A 26,096-nucleotide genomic window follows, 5' to 3' on the forward strand; every position below is an offset into this window, starting at 1 on the left:
GGGGAAGAGAGAGAGAGAGAGAGAGAGAGAGAGAGAGAGAGAGAGAGAGGGATGGATGGATGGGGGTCAGCCTCATGCCGCGGTGAGGCTCCCTGCAAAACTTCATGCTTTGCACCCCCTCTATTTATGCCTGCTGTGCATGCAACTGAACTGACCGATGCTCCCGCCATGCACCTGCGATGATTGGTTGCCTGCAAGGAAAACCATGTTTCAGAGAGGCGTGAACCGAGTTGGTTGCCAGACACATAGGAAAGAGCAGTTCAGCAAATCCACCGCCAACCTTGCAGCAGCACTTGAGGCTGGCTGGCTGCTCATTAGTATTTCGGGAGCAGGCTCGGAGTGGTGGTTTCTTGGAGAATCAGACCTCATCATTCGCGTGTGAGTTGTGCCTTTAAAAGCGGAATTTTGCCCAAGTCTATTAAAAAAAAAATCCTGCTTGCTTGGACTCCATTGGCATGCATATGCAGACAATGATAGAAAAGCTGGCTTCATGCAGAGCAAGCAGGATTTTTTTTTTTAATAGACTTGGGCAAAAGTCCCCTTTTAAAGGCAGAACTCGCACGCGAATGATGAGGTCTGATTCTCCAAGAAACCGCCACTCTGAGCCTGCTCCTGAAATACTAATGAGCAGCTAGCCAGCCTCAAGTGCTGCTGTGAGGTTGGCGGTGGATTTGCTGAACTGCTCTTTCCTATGTGTCTGGCAACCAACTCGGTTCATGCCTCTCTGAAACATGGGTTTCCTTCCAGGCAACCAATCATCGCAGGTGCAGAGACACTTGGGGACACACAAGACGTGATGTGGGAGTGCCACGGGTGGAAATCCTAACATCTTTCTTTTTCAGAAAGCAATGGGAGGACTCAGCACTTGGGGCGCGGTGGGCCAACCAGTTCCTCTTCCACCATCTCAGCCCTGACTCAAAATGACTTCCTTCACTGAATCCAGAAACAAACTGCACAATTGTAGCCGACACACACTGGCTTTATACAGGCAGGTAAGTGGTTCCCAAACTGTGTGCCGTGGCGCACTCACAGGGGCACAGTTGGATGCCGCTGATGGCCCCTCCTACTAGCTTTCCTGGGCGCCACCATCTTGGATCACTGAAATCTTGCAAGATCCAAGACAACAGCACCCAAATCTCATGATATTTGGGCACTGCCATCTTGGATCATGCAAGATCTCACAATATTTGAGTGGTACCGTCTTGGATCTCACAAGATTTCACATGATCCAATATGGTGGTGCCTGGCTGAGTGGGGGCTGAGCCCTTTTTACCTGGTGGTGATCCAGTGATCTTCAACCTTCTTCATTTCCATAAGTTGCCGCAACCCCACAACTGAGGCTTCGCAACCTCATTGGGGTCAGAACCCCAAGGTTGAAGAACACAGCTCTAAGTCATCAGTCTGTTCAAGGGTGCTCATTACCCATCTGACCTTTGATACACCACTAAAAAATAAAACACTGGCTGCTGGTCAAGTCATTTTAAAACACTCTCTGCAGCCCACAAACAATATATATCTGAGGGAAAAACAGAAGAGGCATTTTCTAGGCAAAGAAATATTTTCATATTTCTCAGCCCAAAAGCTGAGATATTTTTCCACTGCACTTTTCAGACTAGCTGCGTGTGTGCACACTTGAAGTCTTTTATTTCGCTCTAATTAGCACACTGCATGAATCTCTGTCTCTCTTTTTCATGTACTTACCCCCACACAAACCCTGTGAAGTACAGAAGTGTTTGTAATTAACCCTGCACTGTGGCAGCCAGCATTAATTGTTTCCTCTGAATTTTCATTCTCTTAGAATTTCTCTTGTGGGGGGAGGGGGGGAGAGAAAGTCATGTTTTGGATTTTCATCTTAATTTTTTTTTTTTTTAACCATAAGTACAATGGAGTTAGAAATTGGTCTGGATTAAGTCAAACATGAGTTGCTCATTGGGTGACTTTCTGTTACATTGTGAAGGATTTCAGGCCCCAGGGGCAGTGCAATTTCAAATGTTTTCATGGAACTCAAGGTGGATTGTTTTGGCTGTGGCTTACAAGGGCCATAGTCCTTCACTAGCCTTTGCAAAGTTCTTGCAGGCTGCTATAATCACCTGCTTGGATGGGGGTCAACTTTTTCCCCACCCTGACTTCTCTGACTACAGTCCTTCTGTTGTCTGCCTCCCTCTCATATGCTCAGGTGTCAAGGCTCTAGCACTAGGCTACAAGTCTCTGAACTCCCACCAATGCTCTTCCTTCTCATTCCATCTTTCATGGGCCCTTCTGTAAAGCACCAGGAATTCTGGCAGCAAGTTCTGGAAACCTCACTCTCTGCGCCCCCGAGACAACTCACAAGAAAAGGAATTGGCTGGGGAAGGTGTTCCTTACTTGAGCTGTCATGACCAAGACAGCCTCTCTCTGGTCCCAATCTGCCATACCAGAAGGTAAGAGGGATCTGAAGGAGGGCCTTGGTTGGAGAAAAAAAAATGTTGGGTGGGCTCTTATGGGGGTTTCCAAGCATGATATTAGGGTTCTTGATATGGCTAGCTGTCTAAAGCCAAACAGGTCCTAGACCTGGTCAGTGTCCAGATGGGAGATCTCCTGAGAACCTCATATATGAGGCCGTGATGTCCAGGATGGAAGAAGGATGGGAAATAAAGGCAATGGAGAAAGTAGATGGGGATTTTTCTCAAAGCGTCACCCAGTGAATCCATTTGACAAGTCCAGAACAGGCAAAAAGGAACTCCTCCTTCCAACTACGTACAACTTTGTTGCAGGAGTCACTTCACCAGATGTGAGGGTGATCGCTACTTTAGATAGCTTTGAAAAAAGAATTGGAGGAATCCGTGGTGGGTAAGTACCAGCTACAAGCCAGAGTAACTTCATGGCATCTCCATGTAGAGGCAATACTGGGAGACAACAATAATGCCCAGCATGGAAGATGCCACAGGGGTCTAGTTGGTTTGGGTTTGGTCTAGCAGTTCTTATGCCCTTACCTGCTAAGTACCAGGCTACAACTTTTGACAAAGCACCGATTCAATCCATGGATTGATTTTGTGTGCATAGAAATTTCATAAACGCAATGGCAATGGGATATCTTCAGCCAAACTTTATTTACTTCTTTTTGCCCCTAGTTCAAGTTTCTGTATTTCCCTCCCCCCCCCCCCCCATTCTTTTGATACAAAAAGGACGGCTAAATAATTTGATTCCAGGAAGAGGCAAGGTGAAAATGCTTATCTCTCCAAAAAATCCACAGATGCCACTTGACAGAGAATTGTAGCACCGCATAAAATGCTCCTTTCTTCCCCCCTTTTGTTTGCAGACATCATGAGCTCCTTTGTGACCCTTCCTCCTCAGTTCCTTGAAAAATGGCTGCTAAGCTATTTATCTGCAGAAAAATCTGCACTGACAGCCCAAGGCATCGGTAAACATTCCAGCAACAAACAGCAACAACAGAAGGCCGAGGCCCCAGCAGGTTTATCTCCTTTTACCAGAAAGGGCTTCTGCTGGCTTTTGAGTGTTGAGCCAACCTCCCCCCCCCCAAATCTTACGGCCCATTTCTAGATGGCAAAGTAGGAGGGTCATTTTGGCAAGTTTCCAGGAAGTGTGAAGGTGGTAAAAGATGGCCAAACTTATCAGAGGTGGTGGTCCTTCTGGAAGCTGATGACCACCGTTGCCTTTATCCACAATCCCTTCTCAGAATGCTACTACCTTGTCACCTAATATTATTCTCCAAGGAGATTTCTGGGTAGATCAAATGGGACCCACCAGCTGCTGCAAGGAGCACCCCCAGCAGCTGGGGAAAAAAAAGTGAGCCAGGATGGTTCGGGGGGGGGTACCTTTCACCTGCCCATGGAGATATAGAGCTGGAAGTTCTCTTTGGCTTGGACTTCATTCCTTGATCCCTCTCACTGCAACTCCTTTCTCAGAACTCACACACGATTGACAGCCCTGCATCATCTACTCTTGTTGGCAACAGCCCTGGCATTACTATGATGGAAATATTTCGGATTCGTTCTCTGAGTCAATGCTAAACAGGCACAAACTCCTATAAAAGTGTATATAAGTTTATTAGGCCTTAGGCCTGAAGGCCTTAGGGATGGACCTCAACAGGTGGGAAACCCTGGCCTCTGAGCGGCCCACTTGGAGGCAGGCTGCGCAGCATGGCCTTTCCCAGTTTGAAGAGACACTTGGCCAACAGGCTGAGGCAAAGAGGCAAAGAAGAAAGGCCTGTAGCCAGGGAGACAGACCAGGGACAGACTGCACTTGCTCCCAGTGTGGAAGGGATTGTCACTCCCGAATCGGCCTTTTCAGCCACACTAGATGCTGTTCCAGAACCACCATTCAGAGTGCGATACCAGAGTCTTTCGAGACTGAAGGTTGCCAATACAAAATTTATTTACAAGCTATTTACAGATTAGAAATAGATTTGAGATTTCAGGATGGATACAGGTTCGATGCAGAAGTGTTACCCCATGGTGGATCCTTTGTTTCTCAGAGAACCACGCACAAAACTTCTCTGTTATACCTTGCAACAAACAAAGTACAGTGGTGCCTCGCAAGACGAAATTAATTCGTTCTGCAAGTCGTTTCGTATTGCGAAAATTTCGTCTTGAGAAGTGCGGTTTCCCATAGGAATACATTGAAATTTAATTAATGTGTTCCTATGGGCAAAAAAAGTCAGAACAAAGTCAAATTTGGTTTACAAAGTGTTTATTAAGTGCTCTTTAAAGGCATACATACTGTACAGAGGATTTCAAAAATTTCAAGCACAAAACTTCAACTTTTCAATTTTAAAAATTCGTCTTGCGAAGCACAGCCATAGAAAAAATTCGTCTTGCGAAGCACGGCATAGAAAAATTCGTCTTGCGAGCCACCTGAAAAAATCGCAAAAACGCTTTCATCTTGCGAGTTTTTCAGTGTGCGAGGCATTCGTCTTGCGAGGCACCACTGTACCCATGTGACTTCCACTTCCTTATTGGGCACATTGGTGCATGATTCCAGCCCTAACTAGGAAGTCTCTTTGCTCTGCATCACAAAGACTCCCTGCCCCCAAATCTGATTACACAAGACCCTGGAATTTTCTTTTTGGGAAAGCTATGACGCACATGTTATTTGTCCAGGTCAACTTGACATAATGACTTTCCTATCCTGTTTTTACAGAACACTAGTCAAGTTTTTTCTAATGTTCCTCATCTGAGAGAAGTTAGGTCAACCCTTTAAAATCTCCATCAACTAAAATATATTTCAGTCCTGTTTTTCCCTTCAATAAGTTACCCAAGAAATGCTGCTAGCAAGACCAGAAACAATAAAACGTATCAAATCACCAAATTCGTAGCAAAACTGGCAATGAACCCAAGCATTTTAAAAAAGCATATACGGTACTGTATTTACTACTTCAGTCTGCACACACACAGAGCCATAACATGTCACCCAGGTGCCTGGGGCAGTGACATCATATCATATGACATGTCATGTGACACCATTTTTGGGTTCTCCCCAGAGAAGGGGCGCTCACTGCAGCAGCTTCGTGTGCCCTGTTCCTTCTCCTATTGAGGCTCAAGCAGAGCCTCCATGGGAAAAGGGGGCATGAAGCCATCAGCACCCCCTCTGTAACTAGGGCAGAGCCAGAGGGGCAGTCATTCACCCTCCCTTAGCATAGTGCCTGGGGCGGGGTGCCCCCTAGCTCCAGTTATGGTTCTATACCAGGGGTGCCCAAAGCCCGGCCCTGGGGCCACTTGTAGCCCTCAAGGCCTCTCAGTGTGGCCCTCAAGGAGCCCCCAGTCTCCAATGAGTCTCTGGCTCTCTGGAGATTTGTTGGAGCCCACACTGGCCTGACACAACTGCTCTCAGCATGAGGGCGACTGTTTGACCTCTCGTGTGAGCTGTGGGATGAGGGCTCCCTCCACTGCTTGCTCTTTCACACCTGTGATGCAGTAGCGGCAGCAAAGGAAAGGCCGGCCTTGCTTTGTGCAAGGCCTTTTATAGGCCTCAAGCTATTGCAAGACCTTCATACATTGATATAAGTTCAACTTTAATATATTCATTTATGTAAACTTATGTAAATTTATTCAAATTTTAAATGTAAATTAATTCTTTTTTTCCCCGGCCCCCGTCACAGCATCAGAGAGACGATGTGGCCCTCCTGCCAAAAACTTTAGACACTCCTGTTTTATACACACGCGCACAAGGTCTCAGTTCTCAGCACTGACTCAACTCACCCGAGCAATCAGCTCCCCGACCATGCCCGTCCAGGTTCCGTTGGCCTCAGGAACGCCGTAGACTCCATCTCCAACCAGGTGGATCTTGTAGTTGAAATGCAGGATCTCAGCCAGCTCCTTCAGCATATCCACACAGAAGCCCTCATAGCGATCGTTCCCTTCCAGCTCCTGATGGTTCCCCTTGAGCATTAAATAAGGGTTTTCCTGCATCGAAACTGGGCAGCTGTCATTCCCATCTTAGTCATGGAGTTGCAACATCACTAGATTTAGCACAAATCGGAAAGCAGGGGCGGGTGATGTGATGGACTTGCTGGGAATCGCCAGGAAGGAGACAAAGCTCTGGGAACAGGATTCTCTGGCCTGGATTCTCATGTCTTTCCAAATGATCTGGGATGCAGCAGTCAAACTGGAAAGGCCGTCATTTGGCTGACTGAAAGCTCCCACCGTCAGGTCAGTGACGAGCGTAATGGAAAATGGTGTTCTGTGGGCTAATCGTTATGCTCAGGCAAAGATGGGACAAGACGGCAGGAGATGTGGAACTACTTATGTAATGCAAAGCACAGTGGAGCAGGAGTGACTACGAGCATCATCAATGATGTGGGCTGTGACCCATGGGGGCCTGGGACAGCTGATGTCTCCAAGACAAGTATGCCTGGGGCTGCTGAAAAGCACCGACTTCCCTCCTGCCCACCTCTATCCCCAGCAGGTTGGGAAGGGAGGGTCTGATCTACGAACCCTGGCATTTTCCAGGAAAAGGGCAGGGGGCAGATGTTGGCTGCAGGATATGGGCTGCAGGCTCCCAGTTGCCCAGGTAAGGCCTAGTGGGTAGATAGCTCATAGAAACCTTAAGAGCTTTGCACACCATAATTGCAATCTAGGGCCCTTCCAACTGGGAAGGATTCAGAATACAAAGTCTCTGAGACTGAAAGGAACATGTTCAAAGCATAACCGGTAATGCAGCAAGTGTGGAAAGCTTGGGCAGTAAGAACAGCATCAGAAAACCAGAAGGCATTTAGCCACTGCTGGGGATAAGTGATGCAACCAAACTCATCCAGTATTATTTCCATTTGATGCATCCATGCAGGTGATATTGCACTGTCAAAAAACGGTCTTCAGTGCAGCAGATTGTAGTTGCACGGCCTGTTCTTCAGGATCTCAGCTTGCAATCATGGGATGCATGGAAGGGGTGGGGCTGTGGGTGTGAAGGACAGCAAGGGGAAATGTCTGGAGCCACCTCTGAGAGGTGCCAGGGGAGGAAAGGAGATGGCCACAACCCCCCACGCTTACCAGGATGGTCGTGACGATGAGTGTGGTGTTGAAGAGGGTCTCTGACACGTTGGAGGAGAAGATCTGGTTGTCCATGGTGAGGCCTTTGGTCACATGCCAGCGTCCAATCTGCAGAAAGGAAGAGCACAGTTGGGACGCTTATAGTGAAAATTACTATGGGTTTCTGCCATATGGCTGCATCAAGCAACTACAATTGGGCCAGCCCCATAAAAGGCAAATGTCGATGCTTCATTAATTTTACAGTACACCCCACCAACATTATGTCAGTGAGAAAGAGAGAGAGAGAAGGGGAAAAAAATCAGCAGCCATTCAATGCTGGCAAAAAAGAGTCTCAGCATAAAGACAATATCTCTCCCATGAGCCCAATTCCAAGGGGTGTAAAGGAGGAAGAATGGATGGTTAGTGGCTGTGTGAGCAGGATTCCGCATGGCATCTGGGAGGCTGATGGCCTTGGAGACAAGTACTCCCAGAATGGAAAGCTGCACTCTTCCTTCTTGATTTCCGCCCTAAAGCTCAGCATATACATCTATCTTTAACCCTTCACTGTTCCGTTGTTTCTCTCCTTAAGATTATTACTGTTCATAATCGTTTTATATAGCAGGGGTGGCCAACCTTTCAACTTTAGGGCTCCTGGACCTTTGACAATTGTGTAGAAGAGGGAATTTCTGCAGGTGCATTTCTCACAGATGAATTTCCTTCTTCTACATCATTTTTAAAGGTCCAGGAGCCCTAAAGTTGAAAGGTTGGCCACCCCTGCTATCGGTGGCGTAGCTGGAGGGGGGCGGAGCAGCCAGCCTGTCAGGGAGGTGGGTGAGCGGCCCCTCCCTTCAGAGCCATTCCGGGTGGGAATGTACATATGGCTCCGTTTTGCCCCCTCCCCCGCCGGGAATGGCTCAGAAGGGAGGGGCCGCTCGCCTACCTCCCTGCAGGCTGGCTGCTCCACCCCCCCTCCAGCTACACCACCACCACCTGCTATATAGCTTTCAACGCAAAAGTACACAAAGTGGCCTATTATCCTAAATGGAATAAAAAGCCAAGGGGCTCACAATCTGATGCACATGAGACACCAGCCACTGGAAAAGAAGCCATGTCAAGGTGAATAGAAGTAGTTGCTCTCTTCCTGCTAATTAGAAGAGAATCACCCCTTAAAAGGTGCTCCTTGGCCAGTTAGCAGGAGTCAGTGCTTTGGAGCTGAAGCACTCTCAGTCTTCCCCTTCCCCTTCAGCCACTAATTGCCCTGATCTCTCCTGCAGCTGCCTAGATATTAATTAACTCCCTCCAACCCACCCCTGCTAACTGGGCAAGGAGGCACCCTTACTCAAGCTAATCAACCCCAACAACTCAACAAGGAGTCTAATCCACCCTATCTAAGCTTGCATGTTATTTCTATTAAAACTAATTTACACTCTCCAGTGGCAATGGAATGGAGCCATAAATCCTTCCCCGACACACTGAAAGTGTCTAGCTTTTCCCTTGTGTGCCACATGATGTCACAAGACCCTATGGACTCACAGATGACTAAAACCTTAGCTAAGCACATGTCCGTCTTTTTTTCTTTTTTTAAAATAAAAATTCCACAGGGCCACTCAGTTTCAAAACCAATCTCCTTTCTACTTGGAAAGTCAATCTTACTTTTCTGACAAGTTGCAACTTCATTACAACTTCCTAAACAATGTTCTCATTAGTTCAGGTTAAAGGCCAAAGGACCTGGCCAAAACAAACCAAAACTCTTTGAAGCACAGCTCAGCTACAGTGCAAGATTTGCAGATTATTAATCCGAAACCCTAGATCGCTCAGATCTAAGGAATTGCAAGTAAGCTTTGTAAGGCCTTGGATCTGAGCTCCCTGGCTCCTCCGTTTTAACCCCTTTTGTTTAAACAACCAGTAGCTATAACCAAAACTCAGCACTATAACATGTTTTATATATACAGTATAACATATGCATGGGAAGGATAAAGTGGATAGAGAGACACTCTTTACCCTCTCACACAACACCAGAACCAGGGGACATCCACTAAAATTGAGTGTTGGGAGAGTTAGGACAGATAAAAGAAAATATTTCTTTACTCAGTTTATGGTTGGTCTGTGGAACTCCTTGCCACAGCATGGGGTGATGGCATATGGCCTGATGCCTTTAAAAGGGGACTAGACAAGTTTCTGGAGGAAAAATCAATTACAGGTTACAAGCTGTGATGTGTATGTGCAACCTCCTGATTTTAGAAATGGGCTATGTCAGAAGGCCAGATGCAAGGGAGGGCACCAGGATGAGGTCTCCTGGTGTGCTCCCTGGGGCATTTGGTGGGCTGCTGTGAGATACAGGAAGCTGGACTAGATGGGCCTATGGCCTGATCCAGTGGGGCTGTTCTGATGTTCTTATACAATAGCTCAGCCCTAGAACACAGCACTATAATATCTTGTGGCACTTGTCTATTCCAGGGGCCTCTGGGGTCCTCAGGCGTCTTTCTGGTAATTGCACAGTCCTAATCCCCTTCTCTCCCGAATCGGCCTTTTCAGCCACACTAGACGCTGTTCCAGAACCACCTTTCAGAGCGCGATACCATAGTCTTTCGAGACTGAAGGTTGCCAACTAATCCCCTTCAGCCCACTAATTGCCCTGATCTTCTCTCCTCTCTCTTGCTGCTGCCTAAAAGATTAATTAGCCACTTCCCAAGGATCAGCCCCAATGATTCAACCAGGAGCCTAATCCTTGCTGGATTAGGAGTTGGGAATTGCACCAGCAGGGAGGGTTGAGCACAGCTGCTGCTTGTGTTTAAGCCTGGCCGCAGAAGGGTGGGCCTTAGGCAGGAGGAGGTTGGTTCTCACCCTTGTCCTCCTCCTTCACGGGGTTAACAGGCAGAACCCTCCTCCTTAGCAGGAGGCAACCAGAAAAAACCTTCAGCTTCCCGCTCCTGAGCTGCCTCCTTCCATCACTGGCCAGGACTATTAAAGCCCCCCGCCCCATGACATGCTGAGCATGTAAGGGTCTGAGTAACCTGGATGTAGCAGCAGGATTGCCATTGCAATGGAGGCTGCACTGAACAGATCACCACAGAGCGCTGTCAGGTGCACTTAGCCCCCATTGCTGAGCAATGCAGCAAGCCTCCAGGGAGACAACACTAAAGTGTTGGTGATTGAGAATGGGGTGCTCTGGGCTTGTGGACAACCCCGGACACGTCTCAATTATTCGATCACTATATTTCTCTCCCTCCCCAGTACAGCACAGTAGCCAAAAGAGCGAGCTGTGAATTTGGATGTCCCTGGTTCAGGGCCCAATCCCATCCAACTTTCCAGTGCTGGTGCAGCTGCAATGGAGCCCTGAGGAAAGGGAACAAATGTTCCCTTACCTGGAGGAGGCCTCTGTAACTGCACCCCTGCTGCAGGATGCAGCCCAATCCTTGTTGGCACAGCTGCACCAGTGCTGGAAAACTGGATAAAAGATTTGGCCCTCAAATCTTAGCTGTGATTGCGCAGATGCCCTCAGCATCCCCTCAGTTTCTCATCTGCAATGCAAGCAGAATCTTGACCAACCTCGCAAGGGGGCTGCATGGATGACAAGAGAATGAATGCAAAGTTTTTTTTAACACGCATAGGGATTGTGCTTTGCGATACAAGGACATCTGCAAGAGGGATCTGAAGGCCTTAGGAGTGGACCTCAACAAGTGGGAAACCCTGGCCTCTGAGTGGCCCGCTTGGAGGCAGGCTGTGCAGCATGGCCTTTCCCAGTTTGAAGAGACACTTGGCCAACAGTCTGAGGCTAAGAGGCAAAGAAGGAAGGCCTATAGCCAGGGAGACAGACCAGGGACAGACTGCACTTGCTCCCAGTGTGGAAGGGATTGTCACTCCCAAATCGGCCTTTTCAGCCAAATTAGACGCTGTTCCGGAACCACCATTCAGAGTGCAATACCATAGTCTTTCGAGACTGAAGGTTGCCAACAACAGGGATTGTGCTGTAATGCCACTTTGAAAGTTCACACTGGGGGTTTCCCAGCTCGTAGCACATGCTGCTAACCACTACACCCCACCACTTGATAGTGATGAGCAGAGCTGAGAAGCTCTGTTTTCCCCCTTCAGATCTCCTAACTAGTTATTTAGGAGCAGCTGAACTTTCATTTTGACAATCCTCGAAGTTTGTAATTTCTTCTCTCCCTGCCAGCATGTTGAAACTAATTGGTTGCTTCAGCCGCCTCCTGACACCAGAGCTGACGTGACCCTGGCTTGTTCAGCAGTGACGAGGCTAAATACATTGAGGTTACTCCACCTCACACTGTGCGACTCCGAGCTGACCTCCTTGATGGTCTGGTAATGGCACTAATTGACTCCTGCAGCCCTCCTGTGTCTGAAGTTGGAGCCATTAGAGAGCACCAAAGTGACAGATCTTCTCTCTCAAGAGTTGGTGGTGGTGAGAGGGAACTTGTATGATGCACTCATCTTAGGGCAGCACTTTGCCTGTGAATCAGGCTGAAACCTTTCCCACCAACGCTGGAGGGCTTAGAAATCACACACCTACCCAGAGCAGGAAGAGGAGCTTGCTGGCTGCTTTTCTCAACTAGTGTGTATTTCCCCAGGCCTACAAACACTGGACAGGTACCTGCCACTTAACAACCTTCCACTTAACTGATTGATTGATTGATTGATTGATTGATTGATTGAGTCCTTTATTGGCATAAAACAATTTCCAGGAGAGAGAGACAATGGACAATATAAAATACACACAGTAAAAACATGAACGTGATTAAAAAAACATCAAACATTATACTACTGTACTCGGGGCACAAGATAAAGCATATGGGGGGAATTATGGGTTATCCCATTTTAACAAATTATTGGGAATGAGAAACTAAACTCTAGCACAGCATAACTCCTGTAGCTTTGTTAGCTACATTAACTATTATGCACCTCATCAATTCATATATGCTTTACTTTTCAAGTGAGTAAAAGCTCTTTTAAATGGGCAAGGCTACAGTTCTGGAGAGGCAGCAGGCAATGTGTTAATATCTTTTCTAACAGGGTATGAGATGAAGTCAACAAAATTCAAGTCTGCTGCAGTCAACAGGAAAGTAGAAAGGAAAATAGAATTTAAAAAATCAGACATTAAAAAAAAATCAGACATCAGTGATTAAAAAAACATCAGACATTATACTACTGTACTCAGGACACAAGATAAAGCATGTGGGGGGGGGGAAATTATGGGTTATCCCATTTTAACAAACTATTGGGAATGAGAAACTAAACTCTAGCACAGCATAACTCCTGTAGCTTTGTTAGCTACATTAACTATTATGCACCTCATCAATTCATATATGCTTTACTTTTCAAGTGAGTAAAAGCTCTTTTAAATGGGCAAGGCTACAGTTCTGGAGAGGCAGCAGGCAATGAGTTAATATCTTTTCTAACAGGGTATGAGATGAAGTCAACAAAATTCAAGTCTGCTGCAGTCAACAGGAAAGTAGAAAGGAAAATAGAATTTAGCAAACAAAGCATAAGAAATCCACAGTAGAAAATCATTACTTGGGCAATTGTTCACTTTGTTAAGATCCTAGGCTGTATGAATATCTATTGGGGCTCACTGCTGCATTTGTGCCATCTCTTTAGTGCCATGTCTACTCTAATTAAGTACAAAGTGGTGGTGCAGGCTGGAGAAATTTGCCATTGTGTGGGGTTTCTGAGAAATACATATGTCATAGATACATAGTCTGGCACCTTCCACATGATGGGGGTCAAAGCACAAAGAGGCTCTTAATGAGGCTGTCAGGACTCCCGTAGCCTGCAGCAGAGTGTCTGTTTACACAACAGAGGCCCTTAATGCAAAGAAGAGGCAATCTATCTCTAGTCACCTGTACGGTCAGCTAGTTTCTGGCAGGGAGTGCCTGTTTACACAACAAAGGCACTAGATTGGGCTGAATGTTCACTTGACAACCTAGGGCACAATCCTAACCAACTTTCCAGCACTGACACAGCTGTGCCAACGTGGCATGCATTGCATCCTGCAGTGGGGAGGCAGTCAAGCGGGTCTTCTCAACGTAAGGGCATGCTTGTTACCTTACCTTGGGGGCTGCATTGCGGCTAAGTCAATGGTGGAAAGTTGGTTAGGATTGCGCCCCTAATTGCATAACTATGGGGATAGGAGAACGTATCCCCTTCATTAAGTGGCGCACACCTATACTGACTAGGTACCAAGTCAGTACCTACCAAGTCAGTACCTAGTGAACTTGCTTCTCCAAGCTGCACTTGATACCAAGGAGGGATGGTATGCCCTCCAAACTCCAGGGCACCATCTCCCATCTTCCTTACCTGTAGGCAAGGCAGTAAACAGGCAGCCTTGAATATGTATGCACTGGAATGACTTGCAAACAGCACAGCCATTCTGCCTGAAATGGAAGGTAAATTTGCTTCACACCCATGGCACATCTATTATGCCGGCTCCTTCTCCTTCCCCAAGGGGAAGGGGGGAAAAAAAAGCAATTATCATTCGCTTTTGAAGATCCTTATCTTTGCTAAAGGGGAAAAAAAAAGGAACCGTTTGGGCTGGAGATATGGTGAGGCAATCCAGTGAACCGCTCCTTATCAGCCAGAGAGAAAGGATTAGACCCTTGCGTGAAAATACTAATATAGTTTTGGCAGAAGAAGTCCAGGCTTGGAACATGCAAAGGACTCTGGAAGTTCATTGTTTTGGGGATAACAGGAGGAGAAATCTTGCATGTTTGAAAGGTGCGTGCTTGCTGGGGTCTGCTAAATATCTACTGCAATAGATACCGTAAACTTCATAGCTATTTCACTCAGTCTCCTGTCCTTCAGTCTCCTGTCTATCACTTTTCTGCCACAACTAGTCCAGAATCAAGAAAGAGGAACATATGAAATCTCTTCAGTGAAAGAGCACCCCCTCACCAGCTCTAGCACATATAGGGAAAAGTCAGGGGTCAGTAGAGACTGTCCTCCTGTAAAATCACCTACCTTGGGAGGTAATGCACTTGGGGCGTTCGCTGAATGGGGAAACTGGAAGCCCACTGATGGGAGTCACAAACTTCAGCTCCAGACCCCCACAATCACCCCTGGGACTCCAGGAACAGAATCTGATTTCAGTGCCAATGTATGGAAAGGAATTGACCATCACTGCCCTTTGCTGTTACAGACAAGGCAGAGAGTTTTGTGCCTTGCCAGAAACAGAGAGAACATCTAGCTTGGCTGGAGAATTTTTCCCTTCCGGATGTGCTCTCAACTATTTAGACTAAATAAGAAACCATGATGGGACCTGCTATATAAATATATTAAATATTAAATCACTTAGCACTGCAGGCTCCCTTGGCCGGCAGCACCAAGGAGGAGGATGAAAAAGCCTTAAGCACCACTAATTTGCTTGCTAGGGGAGATGTGGATCAGCTTCAAGACTCCCTGAATTTTCTATCAAAGCTGATGAGCAGGAAGCCCTGGCGACTTGGAGAGAGGCAAAGAGAGAACATATCAGGGGCATGTAGAGGCCTGCTGGCCCTAAAAGAAGTAGTGATGGTGCTTTGAACAATTGCTGGCTAATTTGGCCCTTGGGAATGGCATGTCTGCGTCCCAGAGACATCTGATTCTCTTGCGGTGGGCTATGGTGAGTTTAGTAAAACTGTTCTTAATTATGTCTATTTTAAAATAATAACGTTGAAATTTCTCCAAGGGGCTGACTGTAAAGGAGGAAAGAGAGGTTAATAGGCAGTACTGGGTTCATAAATTAAGACTGTTGTTGAATTTTGACTTCAAGAGGAAGCTCTTTAACTCTCACTGATTTCCAAGACAGATTTATATATTTTCCACATTTTTATACCACCCTTCCTCCAAGGAGCTCAGGGTGATGTACAAAGCTCTTCCCCATCTGTTGTCTTCAAAACAACCCTGTGAGGTAGGTGAGGCTGAGAGACAGTGACTGGCCCAAGGTAACCTGGATAGCTTTGTGGCTGAGTAGGATTTGAACCTGGATCTTCCAGATTTAAGTCTAATTCCCAAACCACTACACAAGTACATTCCAAATTTTTTAGCACCAGAACCCATTTTTTAAAACAATCCATTGCAAACCACCAGACAAGAGAGAGAGAGAGAGAATATATTTTATGTATGAATAATAATTAAAAATGAATAATTACACAGGCCTACACACATTTTGCTTTCTTAAATGTTACACCAATTCCTGGGTATATTTGGGGTGCCGATTCCAAAAATGGCAATGGTTGGCAACCTTCAGTCTCGAAAGACTATGGTATCGCGCTCTGAAAGGTGGTTCTGGAACAGCGTCTAGTGTGGCTGAAAAGGCCAATTCGGGAGTGACAGTCCCTTCCACACTGGCAGCAAGTGCAGTCTGTCCCTGGTCTGTCTCCCTGGCTATGGGCCTTCCTTCTTTGCCTCTTTGCCTCAGACTGTTGGCAAAGTGTCTCTTCAAACTGGGAAAGGCCATGTTGCACAGCCTGCCTCCAAGCGGGCCGCTCAGAGGCCAGGGTTTCCCACCTGTTGAGGTCCACTCCTAAGGCCTTCAGATCCCTCTTGCAGATGTCCTTGTATCGCAGTTGTGGTCTACCTGTAGGGCACTTTCTTTGCATGAGTTCTCCATAGAGGAGATCCTTTGGGATCCGTTTTGCTATATCACGTCTAGTTTTGGAGATATAGTATAGCCTCATTAGAGAATGGTTCAAGCAGCTTCCTCATGAGGAAGCCACCACCATGGCTTCCTCATGAGGAAGCTGCTTGAACCATTCACTAACCAGGCTATACTATATCTCCAAAACTAGACATGAGAGGGCAAAATGGATGCCATTTTTGGAATTGGCACCCCAAATTCATATCAAAGCATCATAAAGTTTGGGAAAAACTTTTCTGACCCTCAGTTTTGTAGGTCTGTGTAATCAGGTTCCTGTGCTCCTGGGGCTGCTAGAAACCTTACATATAGTATGTGTATAGACATTTGCTAGACTCTTCCTAGAAATGGAGTTCAAGGACTGTTCCCCCAAACCTTTACAGTCATTCCAGGGTACTCAGAAAGCTGAACTGGAGAGCAAGATGTGTAGTTAGGGACTTCTAGGCTAGGCAAAAAGTTGAAACTGGGTTCACATGTAATCTATGGCACACCAATTACTAGAGAAATCAGAAAACATGACATTTTAATTTGGGGGAATGAAGATTACCTCATACCATAGGTTAGCATTCCAGCTAACTCTTTTCTTCTGCAAACTGGCAAGAGTGCTTGCAAAATATTTTTTTAATGTTTCAAAAACTTTTTGTGACCCACCAAAAGTCAGCTTATGACCCCCTGGTGGGTCCCAACCCACAGTTTGGGAAACACTGCACTACACTTATTTTTTCCTCACTGAAAAAATAAATAGGAGACGACCTCATGCCAGCTGCAGCCGCCACACACCCAGAACATTGCTGAATGAGCCTCAACTTAAAGCAAGTAGCTAAATGTGGCATCGTTTTCCCCCCTGTGGAACACACGGCAAAGCTACCGAGAGTCCTTGGGCAGACCTCCTTTCAAAGGTCAGAGAGAAGGTTTTCAGCACCATGTTCTCCAGACTCTTCCCATAGCTCTCTCCACCCTTCCAGGACATCAGTAGCCCTAGTCAGGCATTATCCTCCAATGTATGGAGGGGGCAGATTGGCCAGGTCCACCCCCACGCTGATATGCTGGCTAGCCATGCACCTGTGTGTTCAGCACTTGCCTGGCACTTGTACAAAAAGAAGTGATTTTCTTAATGGATGGGGGCAGGTTAGGAACTATACGCAAGAAGGGGGCTGAGCTCTTGCTGTGTGGCGTCACCTCCCACTGCAAATGTTCCATGATCTTTTAGATCTCAGCCTAAGCATGTCTCTCTCTCTCTCTCACACACACACATCCCTGCCTCAATCTCTCTCTCCTCTATTATTTATCAGCTACCTGCATTATTTAACTCGCAGTAACACATAACTGCATGGCACAGAGTGCGTGTTTGTTCAGTGCTCTGAAAATGTAAAGCATTATAACAGTGTTATTAATAATTTGATAGGCTTTAAAGGCTTCTCGGCTACAATCTGAAAAGAAAATGACGGGCTGTGTTTTGCTGACTGACATGCAGCCTGGGAAGAAAAGCCAAACAGGGGGAGAAGGTTGCCAACTGAAAGGAGTTGAAAGACATTGTGATGAAGCATGCTGTCCTATTATTGAAAGCCTGGCTGACGGCATGGCTTGTCTGCTGACAATGGGTGCTGGCTAACAGGCAATCAAGGTAGCAGATCACCTTGGAACTTCTGGATGGGCAGCTCATGGCACCCTGAAGAGCACTTTGGAACTGGTTTATCCATGCTAGGTGAATGATGGAAGCAACAGATTTGGAGCAGGAGTAAGCCAAAAGCTGTCAGTTGAGAGCTTCTGGTTCCAATTTGAGGAGGGGACATCTCCACTTTCCCCCTCCCAGATCTCCTCCATTCACTGTCACACATTATGCACTGGTCACCATGCTCCACCTAACCCTCATGGTCTGGTGGCTGCCATTTTTCCTCCCAGAAGCTCCCAAGATGGATGCCATGTGATGATGTAGTATCACTGTGATGGGGGCTTCTACTGAATAATGGTGCCCCCCCAGCCTATAGTTGCTAAGAGTTCTGAGTTTATTTATTTCTCATTCTCAGATTTCTTCTCTTCAGTTATTACTCTGAGGCCGCAATCCTAACCACACTTTCCCGAGAGTAAGCTCCACTGAACAAAATAGGACTTACTTCTGAGTAGACCTGGTTAGGCTTCTGCCCAAAGTCATATACATAGGTAGGCTGCCCAAGGCCCAATACGGGTCTTTACAATATTGTTTTCTATACAGAACCCTTCAGTCTCCCAATGTTTTCCTTCTGGTGTAGTCATCTTTCTGAGCTGCCAAGACTTCCTTAATTCCTCAAAATGCACCCCCTCCCTGACATCACTGCTTGTGAATGAGGCAGCAAAATCAGTTGCGGGGAGAGGCTAACACATCAGCACAACCTTGAAGCTGTTGGCAGAGCAGAGACTTCTGGAAGGAAGGCACTTCGGTTTTCAAAGATGCGTCTCAAACCTGTGGTCTAGAAACTTGCTTTTGGTTTAAAAATGGAAGGTGGAAATGCATCGGCTCCTCCAAGGAGCACAACTTCATGGCAAGCACAGAAATTGCTACAGAACTGGACACTCAGATGGCCTGGGATGAGGCACAAACAAAGCCCCAGAGGAAGAGGGAGAGGGAAGATTAAAAAGAGTTTGCCAGAGTTTGCCACTCCACCTACACTCCACTTAAAAGATTATGGAAGATGCAGACAATCTTGAGCAATGGAGCAAATTCTATAAATCCATCTGAAAAGCCCCTCTCTGAAAAGCAGCACTTGGTAAGCTGGAAGGATAAAGAGCTTCATGAAGAGAAAGAGACAAAGATGGATCGGCACTGCAGGCAAGTCACATGCCATTAATGCCATACTTCTTAAAGTTACGTCCACCCAGAGACTTTCCAAGAAGTCTATGAGGCATTGCTTGAAGGGAGAGAAGAGGGAGACAGAGTCTAAAATATAAGGAACTATTGCTGGAGATTCATCTACCACTGCCTTGTGGCTACATCCAGTTATGGAAAAGGCTTCAGGAGTCAACCTCGAGGCAAAATCAGGAGCCGGAGTCCCTGAGGCAGTTCATGGCTGAACACAGTCACGTTCTGGCAACTCCTGCGACTCCGCTGGAGCCAACCGTATTGGCCTCTGCCTTTCCATTGGACCATTTCAGCGATGTGGAGAGGGGGGATTTGCTGCATGGGTAACAGCCTATCCTCCATACCTACTTTACCCAGGCTTCGTGCACTGGAGAGGACACTCTGTTCCAGAACCACCATTCAGAGCGTGACACCATAGTCTTCAGAGACTGAAGGATGCCAACACATTGCTGGAGAGGGCACCTCCTTAAGAACATAAGAAAAGCCCCACTGGATCAGGCCAAAGGCCCATCTCATCCAGCTTCCTGTATCTTACAAAGGTCCACCAGAAGCCTCAGGGAGCACACAAAAAGATACCTGCATCTCAACTCAACAACCTTTAATGGCATAATGAAAATACCTGCATCTAGTTGCCACTCTCCTGCATCTGGCATTCTTAAGAATCCTACTTCTAGAACTAGGTTGCACATACCCATCATGGCTTGTAATCTGTGATAGACTTTTCCTCCGTAAATCTGTCAAATCCCTTTTTAAAGGCATCTAGGTCAGGTGCAAACACCTCGTCCTGTGGCAAGTAGTTCCACAGACTAATTAGATGCCAGGTAAAGGAATATTTTCTTTTGTCTACTCTGACTCTCCTGACACTCAATTTTAGTGGATGTTCTCTAGTTCTAGTGTTGTGTGAACCCTCTGTCTCAGTGATTTTCAACCTTTTTCATCTCACGGCACACTGGCAATGCACTAAAATGGTCAAGGCACACCATCAGCTTTTTGACAACTGACAAGGCACACTGTGCTGTCAAGGGGGGCTCACATCCCCTAATGGTCCTATTGATAAATGACCTTCTCCCAAATTCCCACGGCACACCTGGGGACCATTTGCGGCACACCAGTGTGCCACGGCACAGTGGTTGAAAATGGCTGCTCTATCTGTTCTATCCATCCCATGCATAATGTTGTACATCTCAATCAGGTTCCCCCTCAGGCACCTTTTTTTCTAGACTAGTGTTTCTCAAGGTTTGTCCTCCATTGTACAGCTTCACGTGGTCCACTTAGTCAAAGTACCACCAGAAGTAACTGGTGATGACATCATCACCAGTTACTTCTGGGTTGGGAGGCTAGATGCAGCCTGACAAATGCAGCCAGTAAAGGCTCAGGGTGGACAGGAGGGCATTTTAGAGCATGTGAATAGAATGCTTTGGAGCTCTATCCACCAAACCAAGCCTCCTACCACTGTTTGTTGCATCACATTCCTGGTCTCACAGTTGGGCAGCATGTGTCCAGCGAGCACCACCAGACACCACCTCAAGTACCAGTGGTGGTACCCGTACCACTGGCTGAGAAACACTGTTCTAGACCAAACAGCCCCAAACGCCATAGCCTTTCCTCATAATGGAGGTGCCTTAACCCAGTAATCCTTGCTCTCTCTCTTCTGTGCCTTTTCCAGTTCCACTACATCCTTTTTGAGATGTGGCAACCAGAACTGTGAGCAATACTCCAGGTGTGGCCTGACCATCGATTTGTACCAAGGCAGAATAATATTGGCCGTTTTATTCTCGGTCCCCTTTTTAACGGTGCTTACCTGTCTGAAGCCATTCCTTGTGTACTGCAGGATTTTCAGGGCATAGTTCGATCGTTGGCCTTTGCTGTTGAATTCTATGTGGCCAGTGAGACCTTCCAATTCTACCTGTCCAAGAGAGGGTGAGTTGCAGCGCCAAATATAGTGTTCACCTTTTAGCCTTAACTGTGCAGCATGCCTTGGATATTGCTCTTCAACCACATCCTCAGGAATAAAGCATATTTTCATATCACATCTTGGAACTAGAGTCATTCATAATGCAAATCTGGACTTTGCTCTCTCACATCCCTGCTGATGGAAAACCAGCATGTCAGGGAGAAAGGCAGGGAGGTGTTGACATGGGCCAGCAAGCAATCATGAGACCCCCATCATACACATACACTACTATGAAATACTAAAAACCTGAGAGGGCTATACCAGGGCTATATTCAGAAGAAGTGCTTCTTCTGAAGATGCAGACTATCCTGGAGATGCAACGAGTTCTCAACAATTCCAGCTTGTCTTAACTGCGGATCTCCCTCCCTTCTCGGTGCTCTCCCCACAATCTTGCTTCTGTTACTGCAGCTCCAAGTTGCACCGCTGTAGGTGGGTACTTAATTGTGTCGCGTTCAATCATGCTGCCTGGGATTTGGGGGGGCGGGGGAAGCTGCTACACGTCGGTTGTACAGCAAGGAGTCGCATTGCGCCGCGTTAAACACGAAGCAGCGTTGTGTAAAAGGCTGCCAAACATAGCAAAAACTCTCACTGCTAATTGCTGCCAAACCTCTGCACTGTTGACAACCGCCTGGTAACAGAAACTGTACCTAGGAAAATAGAGTTGCTCCTGCAACTTCTACATGCTCAAAGGTTTTTCCAGTGGAAGGCAGAGCGTGAGACTGGGCTTGAGCTGGGCAGGCCACCTGACCTGTGTAGCTGGTTAGGGGATAGGCAATTAAGCAACCTGACACAATGAGCTGCAATAGGTATTTCTTGAACTGAGGCTCCCAGCATTCAGGGTCCAGCCCCTGGCTTCTTACTCCACCAGTCCTCTGCATTCCTGGCAGACTGCGCTCTGGGCTTCAAGAGGGCCCACCAAGGATGTAGGGTTGGCCTGCCTGAGCCCCTAAAGCCAATGCCTACCCAGCAGGTAGGGGCACCCTTAGGAGATGCAAAGCCCAATGCAAAACATGTCTCCCCCCCCCATGGGTCATCCCTATTAACCAGGATGAGTTCCAGCAATGTGGTGTCACCACCAATTGATTTGGGGGGGGGGATTTCAAATCAATTGGACCCAGGGATGGAAGGGCAGCAGGGCTGTTCAGTGGCAATGCTCTGCTTGGCACACTCTCCTGGCCACACCTTGACATGGTAGATTCTGTGCTGGAACTTCAGCTACAGAGCGAGGTGCCAGCCGTGGCTGTGGGTGCTCTACTTTCTACCCCACTGTGGAGTGTCTCCAGGTATGGGGCCCAATTTAGCCAAATTGGTCAGATTGCCCCAAGGCCAGCCCTGCCAGAAGGCTCTACAAAGCACCAGCTTCAGAGTCTGAATAACACAGGCCAACACACATTTTGCTTCCTTAAACGTTACACTAATTCCTGGGTATATTTGGGGTGCTGATTCTAAAAGTGGCATCCGTTTTGCCCTATCGCATCTAGTTCTGGAGACACGGCATAGCCTCTTTAGTGAATGGCTCAATCAGCTTCCTCATGAGGAAGCTGCTTGAACCATTCACTAATGAGGCTATACTATATCTCCAAAACTAGACGTAATAGGGTTAAAACGATGCTCTTTTTGAAATCAGCACCCCAAGCTTATGAATTTGGAAGCAAACCACCATAAAGTTTGGGAAAAACTTTTCTGACTCTCAATTTTGTAGGCCTGTGGAATTTGGCCTCAGAATGCTGTCTGAGCTCTTCCTACTCCACCACAACTGTTGCCTGATTTTGACCCCTTCTAGATTTTGATTGTGCATCTTCCTCTGAACATTGTTAGTTGCTCTGGAGCCTGAACACTGCCTCTTTGGGATGGGGTGGGGGGGCACATGCCTGCTTGTGGCCAATTCTGACAGCTTCCTCAGATCCCAGAAATCATTACCTGGCAAGCATTCACCTCTTACTCAGATCCAACACCCTATTTGCAGTAAATTCCCAGGCAGCCCTAATCTGCATAGGCAGAGCATCCCTCGCCGTGCCCATTAATCAAAGTTCAGTCCTTTCTCACCATTCTCAGGTAGTTCATCAAGCTGGTGCCATGCTGCCAGATCTGGGCAGATCCACAGGACAGAGGTTTCACCCCAATTTCCTGGCTCCTGTTCAGCTCTTGGACCGCACTCACCACTGCGTAGACAGCATCAAACAATAAGGCGGAAGATAGCTGAAGAAGGGGGGAAAATGCATAATCAGTGCCAAAAGCCACAGAGTGTACATAATATTATGTGTTTATGTGCACAGCACAGACATATAAATAAACATCTTAACCCTTTACTGCCCGGCCCACAAGTGTACACATTTGGTCCCTGTTGCGTATATGCGTTGGGCAGAAATGGCATAAAAAAAAATCAACAAAACAAATGTATCAAAATCACAGTCCTAATTTAAAAAAAAATACCGCAGCCACGAGAAAGAAAGGTGTTATTTGCAGGGTTTAAAAATAGGGTGAAATAGGAAGATAATAACTACATCTGTCAAACAATTAGATAGACTTTTTTAATGGAGTAACTGTCTAGGTTTTAAAGAAATCAATTAAATGTAAATCAAGATACATATTGTAAAACATCAGTGAAGGTGCCCTTTTCAGGATTATGAAGGAGGGAAAACAATTTCTCTTATTTAGCCTAATTTAGCCTGGATTTCTTCTGATTTGCATAATTTATTCTGCTTCCAATGAAGGGGAGGGACATGGATATTTGCCAGTCACTGAAGTTTTAATCTTGACAACTGCAAATTGTCAGGAAAAAAAATATAATTTTCCAGTGTTATATTGTTAACATTAGGTGTTCTAATATAAAACAAATGAAGACCATTTTCCAGCCAATTTCACAGAAACACTTAAAGCATTCCTACAATACACCTTGGCGACAGACAGTTCTTTAATCACCATTCCATGTTTGCCGAACCTGAATGGTATAGCTTTACATTGGAAAGCTAATTGATTTGGGTAACAAAGAAAAGATTTTTGCAACTGCATTTTAATAACCCTCTTGAAAGTTTTCTTTCAAGTAATTCACAAATAAACACTTAGTGTCAAATGTTGGCTTTACACTCGTTATTTGAAAAAAAAAAAAAATAACAACTTGTGCAACTTATGTTCAATAAACCTGAACAGAAAGTCAGTTCCATTGTAAGCGTGAAAAACCTGCTTGATTGGTGTATCTCCAACATCAAAAGCACCCATTTAATCATGTGGTTAAAAAAATGTTCCACCAGAATAATTTGCATTCTGTCACTTTTGAAGACAAATGATCTATAGTGGGATCATACAGTATATATGTTTCCACAGAACTAAGGGCCCAGTCCTATTGGGCTCCAGCGCTGGACTACAATTGTACCATTGGCCCACTGTCACAAAAGTGCCGTAAGTACTACACCCGTAGCGCCAATGCTGAAGCCAGCACCCGTTGGCATTAGACCTCAGTGCAAGGGATGCAGGAATAGAGCAGCCAGCTATAAGTGACATTGATGGCAGTGGTGAAGCTTTTGGGGGCGGTGGAAGGCAAGGAGGAGGCAGAACTGGGTAAGGGGAGGGGAACCGTGGGGTGAACCAAGCCTGGGAAGGGGTTAGAGATGGTGGTAGGCTCTGTTGCTGAATTCTATGAATCCCCTCCCAAGCTGGAAAGTCAGACACTAACCTTTTCAATTCTGTGCCCGCTCAAGAGTGGGCACAGATCTGAGTAGCCCCATAGGGGCCACCACTGCTTGACACTGGATAAGGGAACTCACCCCAAGGAAACCTCCCTGACACCAGAGGATACAGCAGCGAGCATTTCGGCGCTGCTGTAGCCTTGGGTGCTAGGGAAGGATAGGATTGGACTGCCAGTCCCAACTATGTTCAGTGAGACTTATTCTCAGATAAACTTGCATAGGATTGTGGCTCTAAATTGATTGAATTTCTGAAATGCTTTCAAATCCTGAAATGTGCCATGACCATTTCCCAAAGTCTGTGGTCTCAAACCCCACAAGGCTCCCCCCCCCCAATCTCCAAAACACATACTACATCACACAGTGCTGACAACTGCTGTTCTTCTGTGGTTCTTGTCCCCAATAACTCTTCACACTGCATTACATTTCTCAGTCGGCTATCAAATTTTAATTCAAAATACTGGATTTGAAAGTATTGATACTCAGCAGGCGACCACTCTTGAGAATTAAAATTAATCTCTTCACTAGTAATAAATCTATTATGTACTGCTAAATCCTCAGATCTAAACACATTATCTAACTGTCTCAAAGGAAATTCTCCTAACTCACCTTCTAAATTAAATTTAGACTCCAATGGAGTTGCAGTTTAGTTCTCTGTTTATCCCAGGATTTCAACAGCTGTGACGGTATTAGCTTCGGCCCAAGTAACCTGCGATGCTTTCATTTATCGATTCAAAGAAAGGCCTCCAGAGATTGATAAGAAAACATGTCCCAAAACAAAGTAGGCACCCGATACATCCAGAGAGACCCATACCCCAACACATAATCTGTGCTATCTCATGACCACATTGTTGGTTATAAAACCCATCTACCTTCGTGGAGGTTCTCAAAGGAGAACCAGCTGAAGGAGTCTGTGGAACTCCTTGCCACAGGAAGAAGTGATGGCATCTTGCCTAGATGCCTTTAAGAGGGGATTGGACAAATTTCTGGAGGAGAAGTTCATCACGGGTTACAAATCATGGTAGGTATGTGCAAGGTAGAGGTAGGATGCCTCTGACTGCCAAGATGCAGGGGAGAGCACCAGGATGCAGGTTGTATCTTGTTGTCTTGCGTGTTCCCTGAAGCATTTGCTGGGCCACTGTGAGATACAGGAACATAAGAACAGCCCCACTGGATCAGGCCATAGGCCCATCTAGTCCAGCTTCCTGTATCTCACAGCGGCCCACCAAATGCCCCAGGGAGCACACCAGACAACAAGAGACCTCATCCTGGTGCCCTCCAGGAAGCTGAACTAATGGGCCTTTGGCCTGATCCAGCAGGGCTCTTCTTATGTTCTTAGGAGGTGTCATCTCCAGGTGAAAGGCATTTCATCATGGGTGAAAGGTGGGGCGGAATCCACCATCAACTTTTCGTGCATGGGGGAGAAACTCACTGGCCCAACATGGTGTTCCTCTTTTTGTGTCATCATGACGACCCTAAACAGTCAGAACCACCCACCAAGATCAAAAGTTTTGGTTGTTTTGGAGAATATACA

The 26,096-nt window shown here is 46.5% G+C and overlaps 1 protein-coding gene across 1 annotated transcript in view; it reads right to left on the reverse strand.

Annotated features, from left to right (window-relative positions):
- GRIK4 (glutamate ionotropic receptor kainate type subunit 4) overlaps positions 1-26,096 on the reverse strand; it is a 174,858-nt gene that overhangs the window by 42,527 nt on the left and 106,235 nt on the right. Inside the window, exons 9-12 of the mRNA XM_066639707.1 lie at positions 22,926-23,078; positions 20,727-20,831; positions 7,485-7,592; positions 6,198-6,401 (exon numbers count right to left, since the gene is read on the reverse strand). Of these exons, the coding sequence (XP_066495804.1) occupies positions 6,198-6,401; positions 7,485-7,592; positions 20,727-20,831; positions 22,926-23,078 (570 nt within the window). The remainder of the gene's footprint in view (positions 1-6,197; positions 6,402-7,484; positions 7,593-20,726; positions 20,832-22,925; positions 23,079-26,096) is intronic.

The sequence above is a fragment of the Tiliqua scincoides genome, chromosome 11 (assembly GCF_035046505.1).
Source record: "Tiliqua scincoides isolate rTilSci1 chromosome 11, rTilSci1.hap2, whole genome shotgun sequence".
NCBI lineage: Eukaryota > Metazoa > Chordata > Lepidosauria > Squamata > Scincidae > Tiliqua > Tiliqua scincoides.